General features: G+C 40.0%; 1 protein-coding gene across 1 annotated transcript in view; it reads left to right on the plus strand.

Annotated features, from left to right (window-relative positions):
* wdfy3 (WD repeat and FYVE domain containing 3) overlaps positions 1-19,619 on the plus strand; it is a 90,815-nt gene that overhangs the window by 67,353 nt on the left and 3,843 nt on the right. The window contains exons 37-59 of the mRNA XM_037680857.1: positions 1,288-1,517; positions 2,292-2,401; positions 3,757-3,939; positions 4,685-4,842; positions 4,927-5,004; positions 5,640-5,870; positions 8,111-8,176; positions 8,619-8,787; positions 9,459-9,622; positions 10,088-10,236; positions 11,068-11,188; positions 11,670-11,755; positions 12,798-12,878; positions 13,154-13,208; positions 13,295-13,414; positions 13,545-13,662; positions 14,317-14,423; positions 16,165-16,318; positions 16,393-16,484; positions 16,568-16,780; positions 16,904-17,045; positions 17,491-17,645; positions 19,204-19,362. Of these exons, the coding sequence (XP_037536785.1) occupies positions 1,288-1,517; positions 2,292-2,401; positions 3,757-3,939; positions 4,685-4,842; positions 4,927-5,004; positions 5,640-5,870; positions 8,111-8,176; positions 8,619-8,787; positions 9,459-9,622; positions 10,088-10,236; positions 11,068-11,188; positions 11,670-11,755; positions 12,798-12,878; positions 13,154-13,208; positions 13,295-13,414; positions 13,545-13,662; positions 14,317-14,423; positions 16,165-16,318; positions 16,393-16,484; positions 16,568-16,780; positions 16,904-17,045; positions 17,491-17,645; positions 19,204-19,362 (3,141 nt within the window). The remainder of the gene's footprint in view (positions 1-1,287; positions 1,518-2,291; positions 2,402-3,756; positions 3,940-4,684; positions 4,843-4,926; positions 5,005-5,639; positions 5,871-8,110; positions 8,177-8,618; positions 8,788-9,458; positions 9,623-10,087; positions 10,237-11,067; positions 11,189-11,669; positions 11,756-12,797; positions 12,879-13,153; positions 13,209-13,294; positions 13,415-13,544; positions 13,663-14,316; positions 14,424-16,164; positions 16,319-16,392; positions 16,485-16,567; positions 16,781-16,903; positions 17,046-17,490; positions 17,646-19,203; positions 19,363-19,619) is intronic.

Genomic DNA, 19,619 nt, shown 5'->3' on the forward strand with positions numbered 1-19,619 from the left:
ACCAATCAAACTCTTGTTGAGGAACATGTGACCAAGAGAAGATGTTGAGTTTCTGACTTGAGTTCATGTAGTTTCTGAGAATGGCCCTTAGTTTGAGCCAAGTTTTAAATGTTGGCACCCTTTTGTAAGTGAGTTTGACAGGAAGGGAAAGTAAAAGCGTTATTTCTCAAATTATGAAGCATACAACTCAGATTACAGATGTAATCAAGTAAAGTGTACCTGAGCTGCTTTTATGGTTTAGTAAAGTTAAAGTTTTAGGTATTAGGTATACAGTAGTTGTTTATCGCGTGTGTTGGGTGAAAAACCATGAAGTAGAGATAGTAGTTCAAGTTAACTTTGTCACTATCTCATGTAGTACATGAACAAAATGATGTGCACAAGTAGTAGTAGTTTATTTTAGCATTTATCTATTAAGGCATTTTAAACCCTTCCCACACTCTTGCAGTGTTCCTAACAATTTTCTAAACAAACCTTTTAAAAAGTATTAATTTTAAATTGGTACTCACCAGAGAAGATGAAATGGAGATGAAGAATTAGCTGTCCATTGATGACGATGATGCCGGTTCAGCAGACCTACCCTGCAGCAATGAAGCCCACAATGTTCTAAACTCTTAAACCTACGTAATTTTAACATGCGTATATGTACTGTACAGTAACTACTGCAAAATTTTATATGGAGCCTTGGTCTGGTTCTGGTCCGGTTCTGATCGGCTCTTTGCAGCCACTGAGCACCAAAGTTACTATGATTAGGGACTGAACTTTTTTGATAGGTTCAGATCGGATCAAAACTTTCCCTCCATTTTTGGCAGAAAGCAGTGCCTGGAAGCAGTGTTGCCTTCTGGGTAGTGTAGTTCTTTGACTGGCCTTACAGTATAGGCTTATTGAAAGAAAACTACAAAATGGCGATACCCGTCCAAGGTATTTTTTTCCGCTAACTTTTTATTACGTGTCGTCCCAATCATGCGAGTAATATTAAAGTTGACAGTCGTTGAAAAACCGCGAAAGAGCGAGTCCGCTGAAGTCGAACCGCCAAGTAGTGAGGGACTACTGTACACTCAGTCTGAGCAAACAATAAGTTTTCTGTCTGAGTTATGTGTGAGTCTTTGATTTCATAGCTTGTTGTTTGATCCTGATAAATCTGTGATCGTTTGAGGTCCCTTTTCACAACTTACTAATGACCAGAGTTCAGGCCTGGTCACTTTAACCAATCTTTCTGCTGAACCGCAACAGCTTTACTCAGATTCTGACCGTTGTGTTGTAATGAACATGTGTCCCTCTCCCCTCCAGTCTAAGAGGCGCTCCCAGGGTCTTTCCCTCGACACGGTCTACCACTGTCTGAACCGAACGGTGCTCTATCAGCTCTGCCGACCCCACAAGACGGTAGCTCAGCAGGTGGCCCTGCTGGATTCCCTGCGGGTCCTGACAGTCAACCGCAACCTGGTGCTCGGCCCGGGCAATCACGACCAGGACTTTGTGGCCTGTTTGGCTCACTGCTTCATCTGTCTGCACAGCGGGAGGTAAGGATGCATGAAAACGTGAGCAGTTTAAGCTTCTGATGGTCTTAAAGTATGACCCCCCAAGCTGATTCATCGTGTAGGGACAGGACACACACTGACTGGAGAGACCGTTGTAACAAATGAACAGAGTAAGAACACAAACCACAACAATACTAGACGTTAGCCATAGCTCGGTTTATGCATGTTGTTCTTAAAAGCTGAAGGCCCTAAAAAGTAAGAAACTAAACTACAACATACTTCAAACTTTAAGGAATTTTTTTATACATCTACCGTACGTAAAAACAAATCCCAGAAGGCATTATGGAATAATGTTTCCTGTTAAACTTATGAGTTCATGTGTCATAAAAACTAAAATGGGATGAGAGGAAAAACCTTGGAGGACAATTTTTCTTAAAAGATTATCACTTAAAACTCAACAGTTTTATGAATGTGACGCTTTCAGTGTATTTTATTCTGAAACAACTTTATATTTTTAAACTCAGAAGACTCATAGTTGGGAAGACATTTTTTTATTTCATTGCCTTGTTGTTTGTACGAGCTGACTGAGATGAGCGTTTTACTGTAGGACTTCACTGATCAAACCTGAATTAAAAAGTTACCAACCTTTTTATGTTTTGTCTTTCGTTGCTAAATGTTTAACATTTAACTTGGCGAGATATTTTTACATGAAAGACCCAGCTAATTTTTGTTTTCAAAATCTTCAGCGAAACAATCAAACTGCACTCGTACCTCTGCAGGACGTGTCGGTACGATGTTGTGTGTTTGTGTCTGCAGTAGTGTGGAGGGCTTCGGTCTGGAGGCGGAGGCCAGGATGACAACCTGGCATGTGATGATGTCCACGGAGAACGAAAATGACTCCACGCACAGCCACGATGTTAGCGAGGGTAAGAGGCAACGCGCGCTCGTGTGTGGGTTTGATGCAGCAGCGTTGACCGTTTGTGTGTCCAATATTTTATTAGTCATCTTTATAAAAACACGTTTTAGCTCTTACCATGAGTTTGAGCTCGTCTTGCATAAAACTCTTACTTTGAAGTGGACAAATTACCTTTTCTGTGAAAATGGAGTGATGTCACTGAGCGTTCATATTAGCTGAAACTGAGTTTTTAAGTCTAAACCAAGAACACTAGCTGAAAGGTCAAAGTATTAAAAAAAATTCAAAGCTTAAATAAACAAAACGGTCGGTAGAAGTTCCATCCATCCATTTTCTTTACCCGCTTATTCCATTTTGGGTCACGGGGGTCGCTGGTGCCCATGTCCAGCAATCACTGTGCGAGGGGCGGGGTACACCCTGGACGGGTCGCAAGTCCATCACAGGGACACATAGAGACAAACGAGACAAACAACCATTCACTCTCTCACTCACACCTAGGGACAATTTAGAGTTACCAATCAGCCTAACATGCATGTTTTTGGACTGTGGGAGGAAACCGGAGTACCCGGAGAAAACCCACGCATGCACGGAGAGAACATGCAAACTCCACCCAGAATGGCCCCTGGACCGGGGTTTGAACCAGGGACCTGCTCGCTGAGAGGCAGCAGCTCTACCAGTTGCGCCACCGTGCTGCCCTCGGTAGAAGTTAAAAGTAACAAAAGGCTAGCTAAATGCTAAAAAAGGCAAAGTATGAGCTAAAAGCAGCAAAGGACTACAGTAACTAAAATCAGACTAATGAAGCTAAAACTATCAAAATGTTGGCATGCAGCTAAACATAGCAAAAGTCTAGCTAGAACCTAAAATGAGGTAAAAGCTAGTTAAAAGTAGCAGAATGTTAGCTAAAAGTTTAAAGTAGCTGAAGAGTAACTAAAAGCTAAAAGTAGCTTAAGAAGACAAAAATCAAGGAGAATTTCTGTCAGAATTTAAAGAGAACTGTGTTTTTAATAGGAATCTAACAAACCCCAGTGTATTTTCATAAAGAAATGTTTGTAAGTAAAGTTAAATATTTGGAAAATTACAAAACTACAAAAAGCAAAGGTCAAGCAGCAGTCTCCTGAATGAGCCGACTGTTTGGATATGTAAACAGCTAAAATAGCAGAAATAGATTGCAAAAATATAGAGTAAAATTAAGAGGAAATCAATTATGTGAAATGCTAAATCGGTATTCGCACAAAACGTGTGTTCGTTTCAACAAATTAAGATCCTGCACAAGACGAAATAAAGTTGGCGTTGGCTGTTGTAGAAGTTAAAATCTGTTTCCTGTCACGTCAGTGAATCAGACCGGCTTGTTTCTGTCCAACGCTGCAGGACGGCAGCTGCTGCTGAAGGCTGTGAACCGCGTGTGGACGGAACTGATGCACAGCAAGCGTCAGATGCTGGAGGACATCTTCAAAGTGTCTCTGCCCTGCAATGACAGGGGACACGTGGACATCGCCACGGCTCGGCCCGCTCTGGAGGAGCCCGCTCTGAAAAGCTGGCAGAACCATCTGGGTGAGCAGAGACTGAACTTTAAAGACTTCCTGAACCTGAACGTTTCCTCAGCCAGACTTTCTGACTGTTTGGATTGTGTAGTTAGGAGTTAAAACAGTTTGGGAGCTCATTTTACTCACTGGATCAGTGTTTTAATCGATTACTAACAAAGAACTTACAGAGACACGATCTGTTTGCAGAACCGTTGGCATGGAACCAGATGTTGTTGGGCTTTCTCTCTAAATTTGCAAAATCTTGTTTAGCAGATTCAGGAAGTCTTTCCTGTTATTAGCACCATTTTTGTAGCAAGTAATCAAAATAAAACCTGTTTTGTGGATTTATCAGCATTAAAAGGGCATTTAAAATATAAAAACTAATTCTGAACCTTTTTGTTTGTCTGATGGAAAGTTGAAGTAACATTTAATGGTGAGACATTAGTCTAGTTTTAATAATAAATGTTTAAGTCCGGTCACAAATCATAATAATACTACACTTTAAGGGATACTGGTCGAAACCTCAGAGATGTTTCTCTTCTTCTCTATTCCCATTTCTATAATGAGCATTGTCATGACAGATGTGCGGCTCACATGAAAGGGATTTTCAAAACCTCTAGAGTCCAAAACTTTATTTGTTTTTACCCCATTCACTGCTAAATTTATTCCTTTTGTAAACTTTTATCTTTTTTCTCCCCTGCTTCCTCAGTGTTAAAATAAAATCACTTAAAAAATTGGGATTTATTTTTTTTTCTGCCTTTTCTGTGGTTCAGCTCACGAGAAAAAGTGCATCAGTCGTGGCGAAGCTCCGGCACCGACCGCCCAGTCCAAGCTGTCCAGGGTCAGCAGCGGCTTCGGCCTCTCCAAGCTGACGGGTGTTCGTCGCAACAAGAAGGAGAACAACCTGAACAAGAACAGTCCGACCGCGCAGGTAAACAGGAAACCACCTGGCAAGTCTCAAACTGCACATTACTCATCTCTGTTTTGTTACAGTCTCGTATTTCTGACCCAACAGGAAACATTTCAGTGGATGTTCACACACATTGCGGTGGTTCGAGACCTGGTGGCCATGCAGTATAAGGAATATCAAGAGGTACCACACTTCCTTACTCACCATGGAGGCACAAAGAACACATACTACTTCTGCATACCTCATGCTATTTTAGTTACTTATATATCAAAACGTTCAGCCCATCCAGGTGATGGTTGCTGTGACTTTTGTTTCTTGTAACTTTTATAAATTTCAAAATATTTAACTTTATTTACAAATATTTCCCCACATTGACATCTTTCTAATTCATTCAAAAACTTGTTCTCTTTTAAATCTGCTTGATCAAATTGGCTCTTTTTATGCTACTTTTAGCTAGCCTTTTGCTTCTTTAGCTTCAAGCTACCATTTAGCTACTTTTAGCTTTTAGCTAGCGTTTTACTGTCTAACTTTTAACTAGTGTTTTGCAAATTTTAATTAGCGTTTTGCTCAATTGAGCCAGGATTGTGCTTGTTTTACTAAGCGTTTTTGCTCATATTAGCTTTCGTTTAGCATTTTGCTTGTTTTGGCCATTTGCTAGCATTTTAAGTCTTAGCTTTTATCTAGTGTTCTGCGTTTTTAGCTTTCACAACTTAGTTTCAGCAAATGTCAGCAAAGTCATTCAGCCTCCAGCATTTAGTTCAAAGCAGTCTTTTGAAAAGTGACATCATCGTGCTCCATCCTTTTCCTCTGTCTCGCAGCGACAGCAGAACGTCCTGAAGTACGTGACCGAAGAGTGGGCGGCCATCGAATACGAGCTGCTGCGCGAGCGGGGCCTCTGGGGCCCGCCCATCGGTTCCCACCTGGACAAGTTTACCCTGGAGATGACGGAGGGGCCCTGCCGGATGAGGAAGAAGATGGTCCGCAACGACATGTTCTACATCCACTACCCGTACATCCCTGAGGCCGAGACGAACACCAACCCAGCACAGGTAGTTTTAAATCTGAAAGGAATCTCATTATTTTAGCTAATCTAAAGGGAGCTGTAGAACATATTTCTTTCTATAATGAGATAAAAAATGAAAAGGTTGGGACATACTTTAGGGTCCGTTCAGTAAAACATTATTCATAACTCTGATTTTTCCTGTTTATTTAGATTTATTTGCCTTTTCTGTCTGACTTTACTGACAGCTCCTTTACAGGTTTTTAATTCAGCTGATGTTTTCTGTGAGGTTAAAAGATACAATAGTGTAAAAACTCTGGTTCTGTCCTGAAATAAAGACCCTGGATGGGCTTCAGTCACGTGACGCAGTGAAACCAGCAGTTCAAATCTCTTTCCCCAGCGTTTTCCACTCTGATTGAAAGTCAGACTTTTTTTTTCTACTCCATGAAGGAAGAGCAATACCTAAAATGTATTAATTTCTACAACACAAGTTTATCCATTTTAATATTTTAAGTATTTAGTGGTCGTATAAACGCAAAATTTATTAAAGTTGTAGACGGTTTCACTCCAAAACAAGAACAAGAAGGGTTAAGATAAATCAATGTTCTTTAACGAACTTTAACAAAATCAAAGACATTATAATAGACTAAAAATGCTGAGTGCTAAATTACTGAATCTAAAAGGTGAAACTACATTTATTTAAGATAAAAAGCAAAAATACTAGCTAAAAGCCAAAAGGATCAAATGGCTAGCTAAAAGCTTATTAGTAAAGGGATTGCTAAAGTATCAAAAAATTTGCCAGAAGCCAAAAGTAGAAAAAAACAACAAGTAGTCAACAGCTTAAAGTAGCAAAATGCTATTTACAACCAGCAAAATGTCAGCTTAATGTTAAAAGTAGCAAAAGGTTAGATAAAAGTAGCAGAACGAAAGCTGAACTGTTAAATTTGCATAATAATACAAAAGTAAATCGATTATGCTGAAGTAGATTTTGATGTATTTCTTTGGGGAAGATATTTGTAATTTGTTAAATCTTTTAAAACTTATAAATGTTGCAAAAAAGAAAAGTCATAGCATCCATCTGCTGAAGGAGCCGAACATTTTGATTCATACATGGCTAAAGTAACACCATGTGTGCAGAAGTTGTTCAGTTGCAAATGATGCAGAGGGAAAAAGCAGAAAACAACATTCTCACTTTTAGCCATCCTTCCTTCCCCCTCACTTAAAGATGCCCCACATGGAGGCTTTTGAAAACAATTTTATGGACTCTTAATAAAAAAAAAAAATTAAAAAGCACAATACTCTCCTTCTGATGAGAATGTATCTTCTTCGTGGTCTCTACGTGAGCTGGTATAATTAAATTCAAAGTCTCCAAGGTCCTGTCCTTGATGCATAAATTAGTCGTGCTCGAGGAGTTTGCACGCTGCCGGGTGACGTTTAGCTCTTGAATGTTGCTGCTTCTCATTTGCTCCTGGTCTTAAAGCGTTTTAGGCTCTTTAGTTTCATCTTCATTACTTTGCTCAGTGCCACATGTAGCTGCTGCAGGCAACTGACTGTCAATTAAAAGAGACGTTTTTACGGTTTTGGTCTAAAGGTAAAGAAATCTATTCCTTAATAATCTAAAGTAGCTGTCAGGTCCTCTGGATTCATATGATGAAGATGTTCACATCCTTGATAGAGAGGAACGTTGATTTGAGAGAGGAGTGAAGAAGGCCATCTTTGTGAAGAGAAATCATCCATCATTAAAAAGGGGCGGAGCCTCCATGCCCAACTGTCCCCCTCTTACACTGCTGTTATTGCCAGTATCACTCAGCCCCCTGTGAATAGAAAACAGCCATCAGGGCACTAACAATCGATTGTTAGGCTGATGGTCCAGCTGGTTCTGGATGTCAACAACAAACTGGTTGATCCACTATGAGAAGGTGCTTTTTATAAGACTGAGTTTGTTGCAGCTCCTCAGACTGAAGAAGTCTTTTGGATAAAAAATGAAACGTTTCAACAGGAAGAATCCGTCCAGAGGACCTGATTTTACTTTTTTTAGATGTTTCTGGCTGGATTATTGAGCATGCATCAGGATATTCCTTACTAAATTAATTATTCAGATATTTTTATTTGCTTTAGAAATGCAGCCTTATAAAAAGAAAATATCACCAGTTTTGTCCCATAAATGCTTTATAGCAAATTGTGCAAACGCTGTTGCTGCTTCTTTTGGTTTCTGAACTTTTAGACAGATGAGTTTTTGTTAAAACGATAGATTTTTCCAAACAACAGTCTCATCCTTCCTCTCTCCAGCCCTCCTCCTCCCCTATGATGTCCCTACTCCCTTCAGCTCATGTTTGGGTCTTTGACCCTTCCCAGGTATTTTCCTGAAGTCCACAGTTCTTCAGCTCAGTTCTTTCTGCTGCGACTGCATGAAAGTAACAGACATGTTTAAAAAGCATCACATGAACCGTAACTAAACTAACCACGGCTGAAAGTTCTCTCCAGCAGCTTTCCCTTTGTGCATGCAAGTGACGATATTTGTGTCCCGTCGTTCGTCCCTGCTGCCGTGTCAGTTTCAACATTATAATTCTCTCACAGGAACAGATGCATTAATATCACAAAGATCTGATGAGTCTTCTGCTGTTTAGTTGAATTGGTTAAAAATGACTAACTGCAGCATGATTCAGACAAAAATATCTAAAAAGTCAAAGAAAAAAGCAGGTTTTAATAAAATACAAATATAAGACAGGCTGTTGTTGTTTTGTCTTAACCATCTTGGAGTCCCACATCTTCTCATGACGCTCTCTTCCTCCCCCAGAAGCCCCTGCGTTACCGCCGCGCCATCAGCTACGACAGTAAGGAATACTACATGCGTTTGTTGTCGGGGAACCCGGGCATGTACCAGCACTCAGTGGAGCACAACACGGAGGGAGAGACCACGCAACACGAGCCGGAGCACGGAGAGGACACCATCGCAAGGGTCAAAGGTGAGAAGACTTGTGCAGTTTGAGGCTGTTCAGAATCCGTTCTGGGCGATTTGGCTGAAAATGGTCAGTTCTTTGTGGTGAAATGTGGACCCAAATACCAAACTCACCTATTTAACATCCTCTGTTGAATCAAATCTGGACAAAACTAAAATTAAATATTGAGAGAGGACTTCAATAAACAGTTCATTAAAACATTTAGCTGAAAAAACTAAATGTATGTGTCCAGGATATTCCCAAGGATTGTTGTGTAGTTATCTTAAATATCTGATTTCTTTTTCTTTGTTTTTACCCTCCACTCTGCTGCTCGTGTGAGGTCACGTCAGTTCATCAGGAGGTCCTTCTGCTTGGCTCTCCATGGATTATTTGTGGATAAAAAAGGTCTAGACCACTTTGGTGCAAAGATGGCCTGAGAGAAAATGTTTTCATCTTACAGTGAGGGTGTTTTATCTGTCCAGTCGCTATCAAATAGCTAAAAAACTGTTTAAACCAAAGGTCTAACACTTCCTCGTGATCTTCAGATGGATCCAAACATCTGTTCTGATGCTGTAACTTTACACAAAACTGCAGCGTGGCTCTTCACTTCTGTTTTATTGACTGGAGAATAAGTTAAAGTTTGTTGGACTCAGAATGGGTCTTGATCCGTGGAGTAAAGCTCCCTCTCTGCTCTCCAGGCCTTGTGAAAGCTCCTCTGAAGAGGTCTCGGTCCACAGTGGACGGTGCAGATGAGGACAGTCAGGAGCAGCTTCAGGAGCAGCTGCTGGAGTCAGGAGGCCCTGAGGAGGAGCAGAAAACTGACAACACGTCACTGCTGCGCCTCCTGGAGGAGGGGGAGAAGGTCAGCAGGGAGCACACGTTTATGAAATGAGATAATCAGAATTATAATTTATGCAGATTGGACTCTGCTGCGGTTTTGTGCTTTATTGTTCCAGTGCGGCACATTTTCTTTGGTCTTTAATTCTAATTGTGCGGGGACAAATAAAACCGACTCTGAGATTCTTCCTCTGTAAACAGAAATATTAAATATAATGGTCTGCGTTTGTCCTATTTTGGCTCTTATTAATTTCAGCCTGCAGCCGTTTCAGCAGTTAAATGCACCATCAAGTGAATTTAATTGAATATAAAGAAAAGTTTAGTTTTTATTAGCTTTACAAATATGGATTTAACTGGAGTTACAGCTGTTAAGTGTCCCGTAACACAAAGCACTTTTTTTTATATATTACAAACTGGGAGCATGCTTGTTTACACAAGTCTTACTATCAGAAGCTTTGCCTTTGAATGCAGTTTTATTTCTCTGTTCCAGATTCAGCACATGTACCGCTGTGCACGGGTTCAGGGTCTGGACACCAGCGAGGGTCTGCTGCTGTTTGGCAAAGAGCACTTCTATGTCATCGACGGCTACACCATGACCGTGTCCAGGGAGATCAGGGACATTGACACGCTGCCGCCCAAGTAGGTCCACACCTTTGCACCTGTCGCCCAGAGAAGTAAATGCTCAGAACGTTTCAGGAGCTGAGCCGACGGGTGCGTCAGTGTCTCTTCTTAAAGGATGACATCACCTCCCTGGACGCTGCAGTGGGAGTTTCTGCTGTTGGGATGATGTCATGATGCTGGTGGAGCATGCTTTGTGAAATTCAGCAAAGCGTTTTGCACGTTTAGCTTTTTAGGACGCTCACTCTGCTTGTTCCTTTGGGACGGGAGTGGAAACACCCCCCACCACCCTAAAAAAGGACAGCAGATGGTAGATTTTTGTCCCGCTCCCTCAGGTTTTCTGTGTCGCTGCAGCCTCCACTCAATTCAAAATGTCTGAGCATTTTTTTTTTACAAAAGCTTTTGTTGTAGTTTGAGATTTTACAAACTTGAATACATTTTCAGCCTTTTATACACGCACGTCTGTTATTTACATGTATAACACATGAAACATGGTTAAATATTCCGTCATCCTTTGTGGAGCTGAATAAAGAGTTTACATGCTGACCTCTGCTAAAACACACACTCTGCCTATAATGAGACTAACCTGGATAAATAAAGGCTAAATGAAAATGAAAAATAATACTGTACTGTAAATAGTCTGCCATTTTCAGTGTTCCAATACATACTGAACATTATTTTTGATATTGTTTATCTTATTTCTTTATATATGGTTTTAACATTTAGGAATGTTTGTGTGAATCTTTTTATCTGTTGCTGCTGTTACACTTGAATTTCCCGTCCATGGGACAATAAAGGCTGTTTCTATTCTAATCTATTTTATTATTTTCTTTTAAATGTGTTTTTCTTCAGTTTGCATGAAGCCATCATCCCCAGAGGAGCACGACAAGGCCAGAGCCAGCTGAAGAGAACCTGCAGCATCTTCGCCTATGAAGACATTAAGGAGGTTCATAAGAGGCGCTACCTGCTGCAGGTCAGCATGCTCGTGCACAAAACACACAAACATACTCAGGCTTCTCTTTTTATTCATTCAAAACCTTTAATTTGTCTTTTTTTTAGCTCTACTTTATTTGGTTGTTTATGCTTTAATATTGCAAAAACTTTTTTTCTGCTCTTCTTTGAAAACCTTTATTTTATTTTCCAAATGGCTCATTCTGCTTTAATTATCAACTGATTGACCAGAAAAGAAGGGTTGATTAAAGTATTTCAGGTTTATCAGGAGTGTTCTGTGGAGAAGAATACTTTAATTCTTCATGCACGTTACAGATTTTTTTGCACACATCAGAATCCAGATAAGGCACTGAAGGAAAGGACAAAAATATTGTTTTATCTCAGTCCTTACCACATGATGCTTCAATTTAAAGACGTTAGAGTACAGAGTAGCACAGATGTTTTAAATCTGAATGTTTCACTCCTGCAGCACTAAACACTGTTTCATGTTTTATTTTTTCCAGCCGATGGCGGTGGAAGTTTTCTCTGCAGATGGAAGGAACTACCTGTTAGCCTTTCAGAAGGGAGTTCGCAATAAAGTTTACCAAAGGTATCAGAGATGAACAGAGCATGGCTTTAAGTTCCTTCTTCTGGTAGCAACTGTGGTAGCTGGAAAATCAAAGAAGCTACAGAAATGACATGTCTGTGAAATTGCGGTGTCACTGCTGAAATTTGCAGAAGTTGAGCTAAAAGAGCTAAAAATCCAAAACCCAAGCCAAAAATAAATGTATCAGAAGACTAGCTAAAATACACAAAAGCTAGCTAAACTCTGCCAAACAGTAGCTTAAAGCCTAAAGCAAAAGACTAGCTTAAAGTTAAAAGTAACAAAAGGCTAACTAAAACAAACCAAAGGGTATGTAGATGGTTAAATTATCAAAAGCTTTCTAAAATATAATATAATATAGCTGTTTTGTTGCTCTTTTTGCCATCTTATTTGTAAAAAACAAATAAATCTGTATGCCTTTTTTATAACTGTTTATTGTTGTCATCATTCTTTGTTGAAATCAGGTCTCTCTTGTAAATGAGTCCTCGAGGCTCAGTGGGATTAACCTGTAGAAATAAAGGTTGAATGAATTGAATGAATGAATGAAAAAAAACAAGGAACAAATGGCTAACTTAAAGCTAACAATGTTAAAAGGCTAGCTTACAGGTAAAAGTAGCAACGGGATATTTAAAAATAGTTCAGGGCTAGCAAAAAGTAGCAGACGGCTATCTTAAAAGAGGAAAAGCCTTTCTAGAAGCTAAAACTAGCAAATGGCCAACTAAAAGCAGAAAGTAGCAAAGGGCTTGCTTAAAGGTAAATGTAGCACAAAGTTAGTTGAAAGTAGCAAAAGGCCAGCTAAAAGCTAAAATTAGCAAAAAGCTAGCTCAAAGTATAGTTAGAAGTAAAAGAATAGAGCCTGTATGCTGAAACATTTTTTTCAAAATGAATGTTTTTGAAGGATATGAAGAGATCTTGATGTGTTCTCTGGTTAGATTTAAAAACAAACGTACATAATCTTTTTTATTTTTCTGTTAACCTAAAATTACTGCAGACTTGTTGGCTGTAAAACCTGTAAGAAGTGTAAAACGGTTTTTGTTGCCGCCTGCAGGTTCTTGGCGGTGGTCCCCTCGCTGGCTGACAGCTCGGAGTCAGTTTCTGGTCAGAGGCCCAACACCAGCGTGGAACAAGGGTAAACGGCTCAGACTCGTCTCTGTGGACTCACGTTATGAATTCTGTGATCACTTCAGATGATTTAAAGCACCTGAAGGTTTTTAACTGCTGGTCACCTTTTAATAACAGCGTTAGATGTTCATTAAGAACGTGTAGGAGGGTTTATTATTTCTAATGTTTTTGCCACAGAATATAGTGAAACAATATAAAGTAACATTTTACGAATAGATAAATAGTTTTAGGAGCTACGGAGCTGCTTTAACGAATACTTTTTTGTTTCTGGGTGTTTGTCAGATCTGGCCTCCTCAGCACTCTCGTTGGTGAGAAGTCCGTAACTCAGAGATGGGAGGTAAAACACCCCCACCGCGTCGTTTAATGAACAGAGCAGCACCTGTGTTGTTTCAGCCTCATGAGACGGTGTTTTCTGTGTTCCAGAGAGGAGAGATCAGCAACTTCCAGTACCTGATGCATCTGAACACGCTGGCCGGGCGCTCCTACAACGATCTGATGCAGTACCCCGTCTTCCCCTGGATTCTGGCCGACTACGACGTAGAGGTGCTTCAGGATTTTATTCTGTTTTATTGTTACTATCAGAACCACAGCGGACACCAAAATAGTTACCGTGACAGCACTGAGGGTTAAATATAAAGATTTATGACGTGTTGTTTTTTGTTGTTTTAATCAGGAATTGGACCTGAACAACCCTAAGACGTTCCGTAACCTCGCCAAGCCGATGGGCGCTCAGACGGACGACCGGCTGACTCAGTACAAGAAAAGGTACAAGGACTGGGAAGACCCCAACGGTAAGAGCTCAGAGAAGAGTCGACTGCCTTCTGTAAACTCTTAGAAGGATTAAAGGCCCACTTTGTACCTGTAAACTAAAGCTGGATGCAAGATGTGCAGCTGAAGTTTGGTAACGCTTCAAACCTGCAACTACAGAATGAAAACAAAAGTATTTAGGACTGTCCTCTCCCAGATTCTTACTCTGTATTAGTCAGAACTTCATCATTGTAAAATACAGGAAAAGTCTAAACCTTTGTGGAATAATGTCTCGTTATACCAGCACATTAATGGTACTCATTACAAACTATCTTTTCATCTGCGTACTTTACTCAGCAAATCTGAGTATAAATACATACCTGTACATCGATACTTCACCCAAACGCCTCTTCCATGTACGTCGCCACTGTTTACAGTTTCTCAGTCACTTCTTCTGTTTCTACAGGAAAACGTAACGTCAAGTTTTTCTTACGTATTTGTAATTTAAGGACACATTAACGACTGAGTTGAGGAAAATATTATGGATTTTGTGTCATACTTTACATTATTTTCCCTGTTTTCCTAACTTTGCAATGAGTAGCTTTTAACTTCTAAACACTAAGATTTGGAGAGTTTGTGTTGAGGAGTAAGTTTTATTTTTTAATGGTGGTAAATATTTTTGCTTTCCGTCCTGCCAGGTGAAACCCCTGCGTATCACTACGGGACCCACTACTCCTCAGCCATGATTGTAGCCTCGTATTTGGTCCGGATGGAGCCCTTCACACATATTTTCCTCCGACTTCAGGTTTGATTCACATTCATTCACTGCAATTTGTTTAGTTTTAGTTGTTTTGTTTTTTGTGTGTGTGGACTGGTCAACAGATTTCTAAGAGGCAGTTTTTGTTCATTTAAAAACCAACGATCAGGAGCAACATTTGTCTTTTGATCATCAGCATGTTAACTTTTCAAGATTAAGTTATTCGTTATTGTGATTTTCAATAATACATTTGCCAAACTTACATGCAATGTACAATGTACAGCAATACTGATATAAACTTTAAGCTAATTATCACAAATACTTAAAATGACTTAAAAATAAGGTATAGATTGAAGAAACCACTTATTTTACTGAACTTTTTTCATTATTCTGCACAAATCCTTTAAACTCTACAGCTACTTAGAACATAAATATGAATAAGATCATCCTAAAACAGAATATTTACACCTCGTTTTTTAATATTTGTTTTTTAATCCCTTTGGAAGCAAAATGTTTTAAGCTGTCAGATGTTTTTTAATGTACTTTTGCTAGAAGAGACATAAAAACAAAACTGAAGATGAGTGATTCTGTCCAGATTATCAGGAAATTATCTGCAATAGTTTTTACTTTTGCTTTTAGCAGATTAAATTAAGTCAGGTTCATTTATGAAGCACGCCAGCGATCAAAGCTTTGGACATAACTAACGGCAAAGAACAAGATGACACAAACGCCAATTAAGTCTAAAGCCTTAGAAATTATTTAAATAAAAGAAAATTGATTTTCTTACATAATTTAAAAACTACAAAATACATATGTCTTTTAAAAAAGATTAAATAAAAAAGGTACCACTTTACAATGAGGCTCCTCTTATAGATGCTAATAAATGGTTTATAGATATGTTATTAATTCATCTATAAACACTTTATAAATCATTAATAACTGCTTATTATCCCTTAATTAAGGGTGACAGAGATAAAATTGATCAGTTTCTTGCCAAATATAATATTTCATCTAGAGTTGTTATATTAAACATTTCAGACTAAGTTACACCTTGTGAGCACAATAAGCATTTTAGGATATAATATTAGTTGTAGATGCGTATAATGCAGTGATAAAGTGCAATATTGTATTCTAAAAAATTTGGTTTACAAATGCTTATTGTGCTCACAAGGTGCACCTTAGTCTGAAATGTTTAATATAACAACTTTAGATGAAATATATAGGTGAGCAGATTTGGATCACTATTTGGCAAGAAACCGATCAGTTTTATCTCTGTCACCCTAACGCATAATAAGCAGTTATTAATGATTTATAAAGTGTTTATAGAGGATTTAATAACGTATCTATAAACTATTTATTATGTAAGGGAGCCTCATTGTAAAGTGGTACCATAGAAAACACTAGTTCCAAAAGACAAATTGCCCGTTGCCCTGCAGTCTCACATTTTAAACAATCAATTTGTGTAATATTTAGCCCTCTGAGTATGTGTTGGACAAGACTCTCAGCTACTACCACACTAACCTTTACTCCAATACGCATGCCCAAGTAATTGCATGATTGCCCGTCGTTGAATGTTATGTGGGATTTTAAAAACGGGTGTTTTAGCCCGCCTAGCGTGCAGGAAGTCTTGTTTTTTCCTCTTTCTCTGACAAAAGTAAGATGAAGAGATGACTTCTACTAACTGAGGATGAAGTTGAAGTTTTTCAGCCCGCTAAGGTCTTCACACACTGATTGTTGTGCTCTGAAATATAAAATCTAATCAAACAGCTCATGTGTTTGTGGTCTGCAGGGCGGTCATTTCGACCTGGCCGACAGGATGTTCCACAGCGTGCGTGAAGCTTGGCTCTCCGCCTCCAAACACAACATGGCTGACGTCAAAGAGCTGATCCCGGAGTTCTTCTATCTGCCCGAGTTCCTGCTGAACTCCAACAACTTCGACCTGGGTCAGTACCTGAGAGCTCGACGGCGGGTAGAAGCGCAGAAATCTAAATTTAACTTCTGTTTCTCCACATACCAGGCGCCAAGCAGAACGGCATCAAGCTGGGCGACGTGATCCTCCCACCCTGGGCCAAGGGTGACCCCCGAGAGTTCATCAGAGTCCACAGAGACGTAGGGGATGAACTCCATGATGGTTACAGTTTGAGTTACAAATACTCCTTAAAGATGACGAGTTTCTGCGCACCTCTTTTCAGGCGCTGGAGTGCGACTACGTGTCCGCCCACCTCCACGAGTGGATCGACCTGATCTTCGGCTACAAGCAACAGGGCCCCCCAGCTGTGGAGGCAGTGAATGTCTTCCACCACCTGTTCTACGAGGGCCAGGTGGACATCTATAACATCAACGACCCGCTCAAAGAGACGGCCACCATCGGCTTCATCAACAACTTCGGTCAAATCCCCAAACAGGTCGACGCCGACTGCCTCTGCCCAGCCAGCTGTTAAAACACAGCAAGCCACGCTCACTGGTCAATTACACTGCTCTGGTTGTCGTTAGACGCTCAAGTCTCTCTGTTACTGTGTGTTTTTCAGCTGTTTAAGAAGCCCCACCCTCCTAAACGTGTTCGCAGCAAAACTAACGGAGACTTGGCGAGTGTTCCTCCGAGCTCCAACAGCGACAAGATCTTCTTCCATCATCTGGACAATCTAAGACCTTCTCTAGCACCCGTTAAAGGTACAACAGATACACTTCAGTGTGAAGGCACGATGAACGCCTAAAGTTTGGATTTTACTTAGAAAGCACAGGTTTGAGTGGGTTTAAAAAGTGAAAAGGAACCCAAACTATTCAGATATGAAGCATTACATTTAGAAAAATTACATTTTAATGCATAAAATAAACATATCCACACCTCAAACATTTATATTATTAGATGGTGACTGCACAGCTTTTTAATGACTGTGGCAGAAAAATGTACAGAAAATTAAAAAAATTTTTAATTTTTCTGTTGAAATATGGACAGACACACACAGAACTGTACCATAAGACATGATTCATAATACTTTCCAATCATGTTTTAATTGTCTTCACACTCTACACATCACATGATAACTCCATGTTCAAACACAGCCCCTTTAGAGACCAGCTCTTACTCATTTCTTTGTTTTCTTCTTTTATCCAGAGCTGAAGGAGCCCGTTGGACAGATCGTGTGCACCGACAAGGGCATCCTTGCTGTGGAGCAAAACAAAGTCCTGGTTCCACCCAGCTGGAGCAAAACATTTGCTTGGGGCTACGCCGACCTCAGCTGCCGTTTGGCCAACTATGAATCTGACAAGGTCGGTGGTGACGTCGACTCAGACTGAGACTTGTTCATAAGCACACCGTCTCGTGTTCGCTGCAGATTGTTTTTAGGTAAAGTGAAGTGCCGCTGTCGTCTCATTGGTTTATATTTTTTGTTTGTTTTGAAAATTGGTAGATTTTTATCTGTATCTAAAATGTCACCTTGAAAACATTTGAGTTAATGAACCAAATGTGAAAGGTGTTGGTTCCCCCTGCTGGTGTTTGATTACCATGCACACTCCTTAAAGACTCAGGGATGCAGCTCAGTGCACTCACATTAAATCTGAAGCAGTTCTCATGAACATCTACATCTGGCATAGCTATCCTAAAGTCTTTATAGTTTGATAATAATCTCATTATGTAGCAAAGTTTTAACTAAGTTTTCCGCAGTACCATGTTAATATTTCTGTCCCCCATAGCGGAGTGAAGAGGGGGAATTAGAAATGCCTTCTGTCCGTGTTGAGAGCATGAGAACTTGGACAAAGAAAGTCAGGATCCATTTGGTGTGTGGCTGCAACTAGGTGTAAGAAAAGTCACCATCAAAGATGAAGTTGCTGCACCAAAATCCAAGATGGCTGCTACTCTCTCTCTCTCTCTCTATATTATATATATATATATATATATATATATATATATATATATATATATATAATGATATAATGCAAAGGAGGAGATGTATGAAGGCAGCAGACCAAGAAGTGATTTAAAGATGAAAACGTTGCTTTCTGCATTTTATAAGTAGTTTCCTCAAAAGCGGGGCTCTGCGCTGCCTCAGACGAGCAAAGTAAATAAAAAATAAAATAAATCTACCTCTGGTCTTCTTTACAGTGTGACTTCTACCCACCTCAATATCTTGATCCAAAAACATCCAGGTTTATTTGTGTTCTTGTTCAGGGTCAAGGTTCTTTAGTGTCATTTGCATCGCATGTGGTGGAACGACACTTTGTACACAATTTCATCTCCGGTCCAGAAAAACTCTCATCTCAAAATCTACAAACACTCAATATTCAAGCCCCTCGACGACAGGCGACATCAGCTGTTCATTACAAAAGAACACTTATCTTCTTGTTTGCCATCCATCAGGATGTGAAGGTGTCTTGAACTTCAGGTATGAGATGAGTTGACATGCTCAGCAGTTACAGTTGTTGTAAACAGATTATAGACCTGCTCAACCTTTGATCTCTTAAGAATTTTTAAAAAAGCTTTAATTGTCACTTCAGACACATTTATTCAGTTCAATATTCATAACGGTGATCTGACGAGCTATTATCTGGGGAAAAGAGAGGTTTTGTGTTATGTTGAGTGAGAGGTAAATGAACCCATCATTGAAGGAGAACAACAGTCTCCTCATCAGGGTTGAGCTGTAATTTATGAACATTAGAAGTCTAAAAGTTAAAGAGACCGTCAGCCATCTTTTCACACCAGTGCGTTTCAAGTCGGGTTGCTATTTTTGACACCAAATGACAAAAGTGTTGACGGCTGGACGCATTTGACGCCCGAAACTGTCCGAACCTTCAGTCCTCAGCTGATCTCTGGTCCTCCGCTTTGTTTCAGGCCTTGGTGGTGTACGAGTGTCTGTCAGAGTGGGGTCAGATCCTCTGCGCCATATGTCCAAACCCCAAGCTCGTCATCACCGGTGGCACCAGCACCGCCATCTGTGTGTGGGAGACGGGAACCTCCAAGGAGAGAGCCAAGTCACTCACGCTCAAACAGGTAAACGCAACAATCTGTCCTCGTTCACACAGTTCAGGTACAAATGGACCCAACGTGCAGGTTTCTGCTCTGTGGGAGGAAACCAGAGTACAGTAGTCCCTCGTTTATCATGGGGGATCCGTACCCTGAAGCCCCGTGATGAGTGAAAAACTGCCAATTAGAGATAGTACAAGTAGTAAGTAGTAGTGTATTTTATTATTTTTATATATATGTGTGTGTGTGTGTGTGTGTGTGTGTGTGTGTGTGTGTGTGTGTGT

This window comes from Nematolebias whitei, chromosome 8, assembly GCF_014905685.2.
Source record: "Nematolebias whitei isolate Nwh7 chromosome 8, NemWhi1, whole genome shotgun sequence".
In the NCBI taxonomy this organism is placed as follows: domain Eukaryota; kingdom Metazoa; phylum Chordata; class Actinopteri; order Cyprinodontiformes; family Rivulidae; genus Nematolebias; species Nematolebias whitei.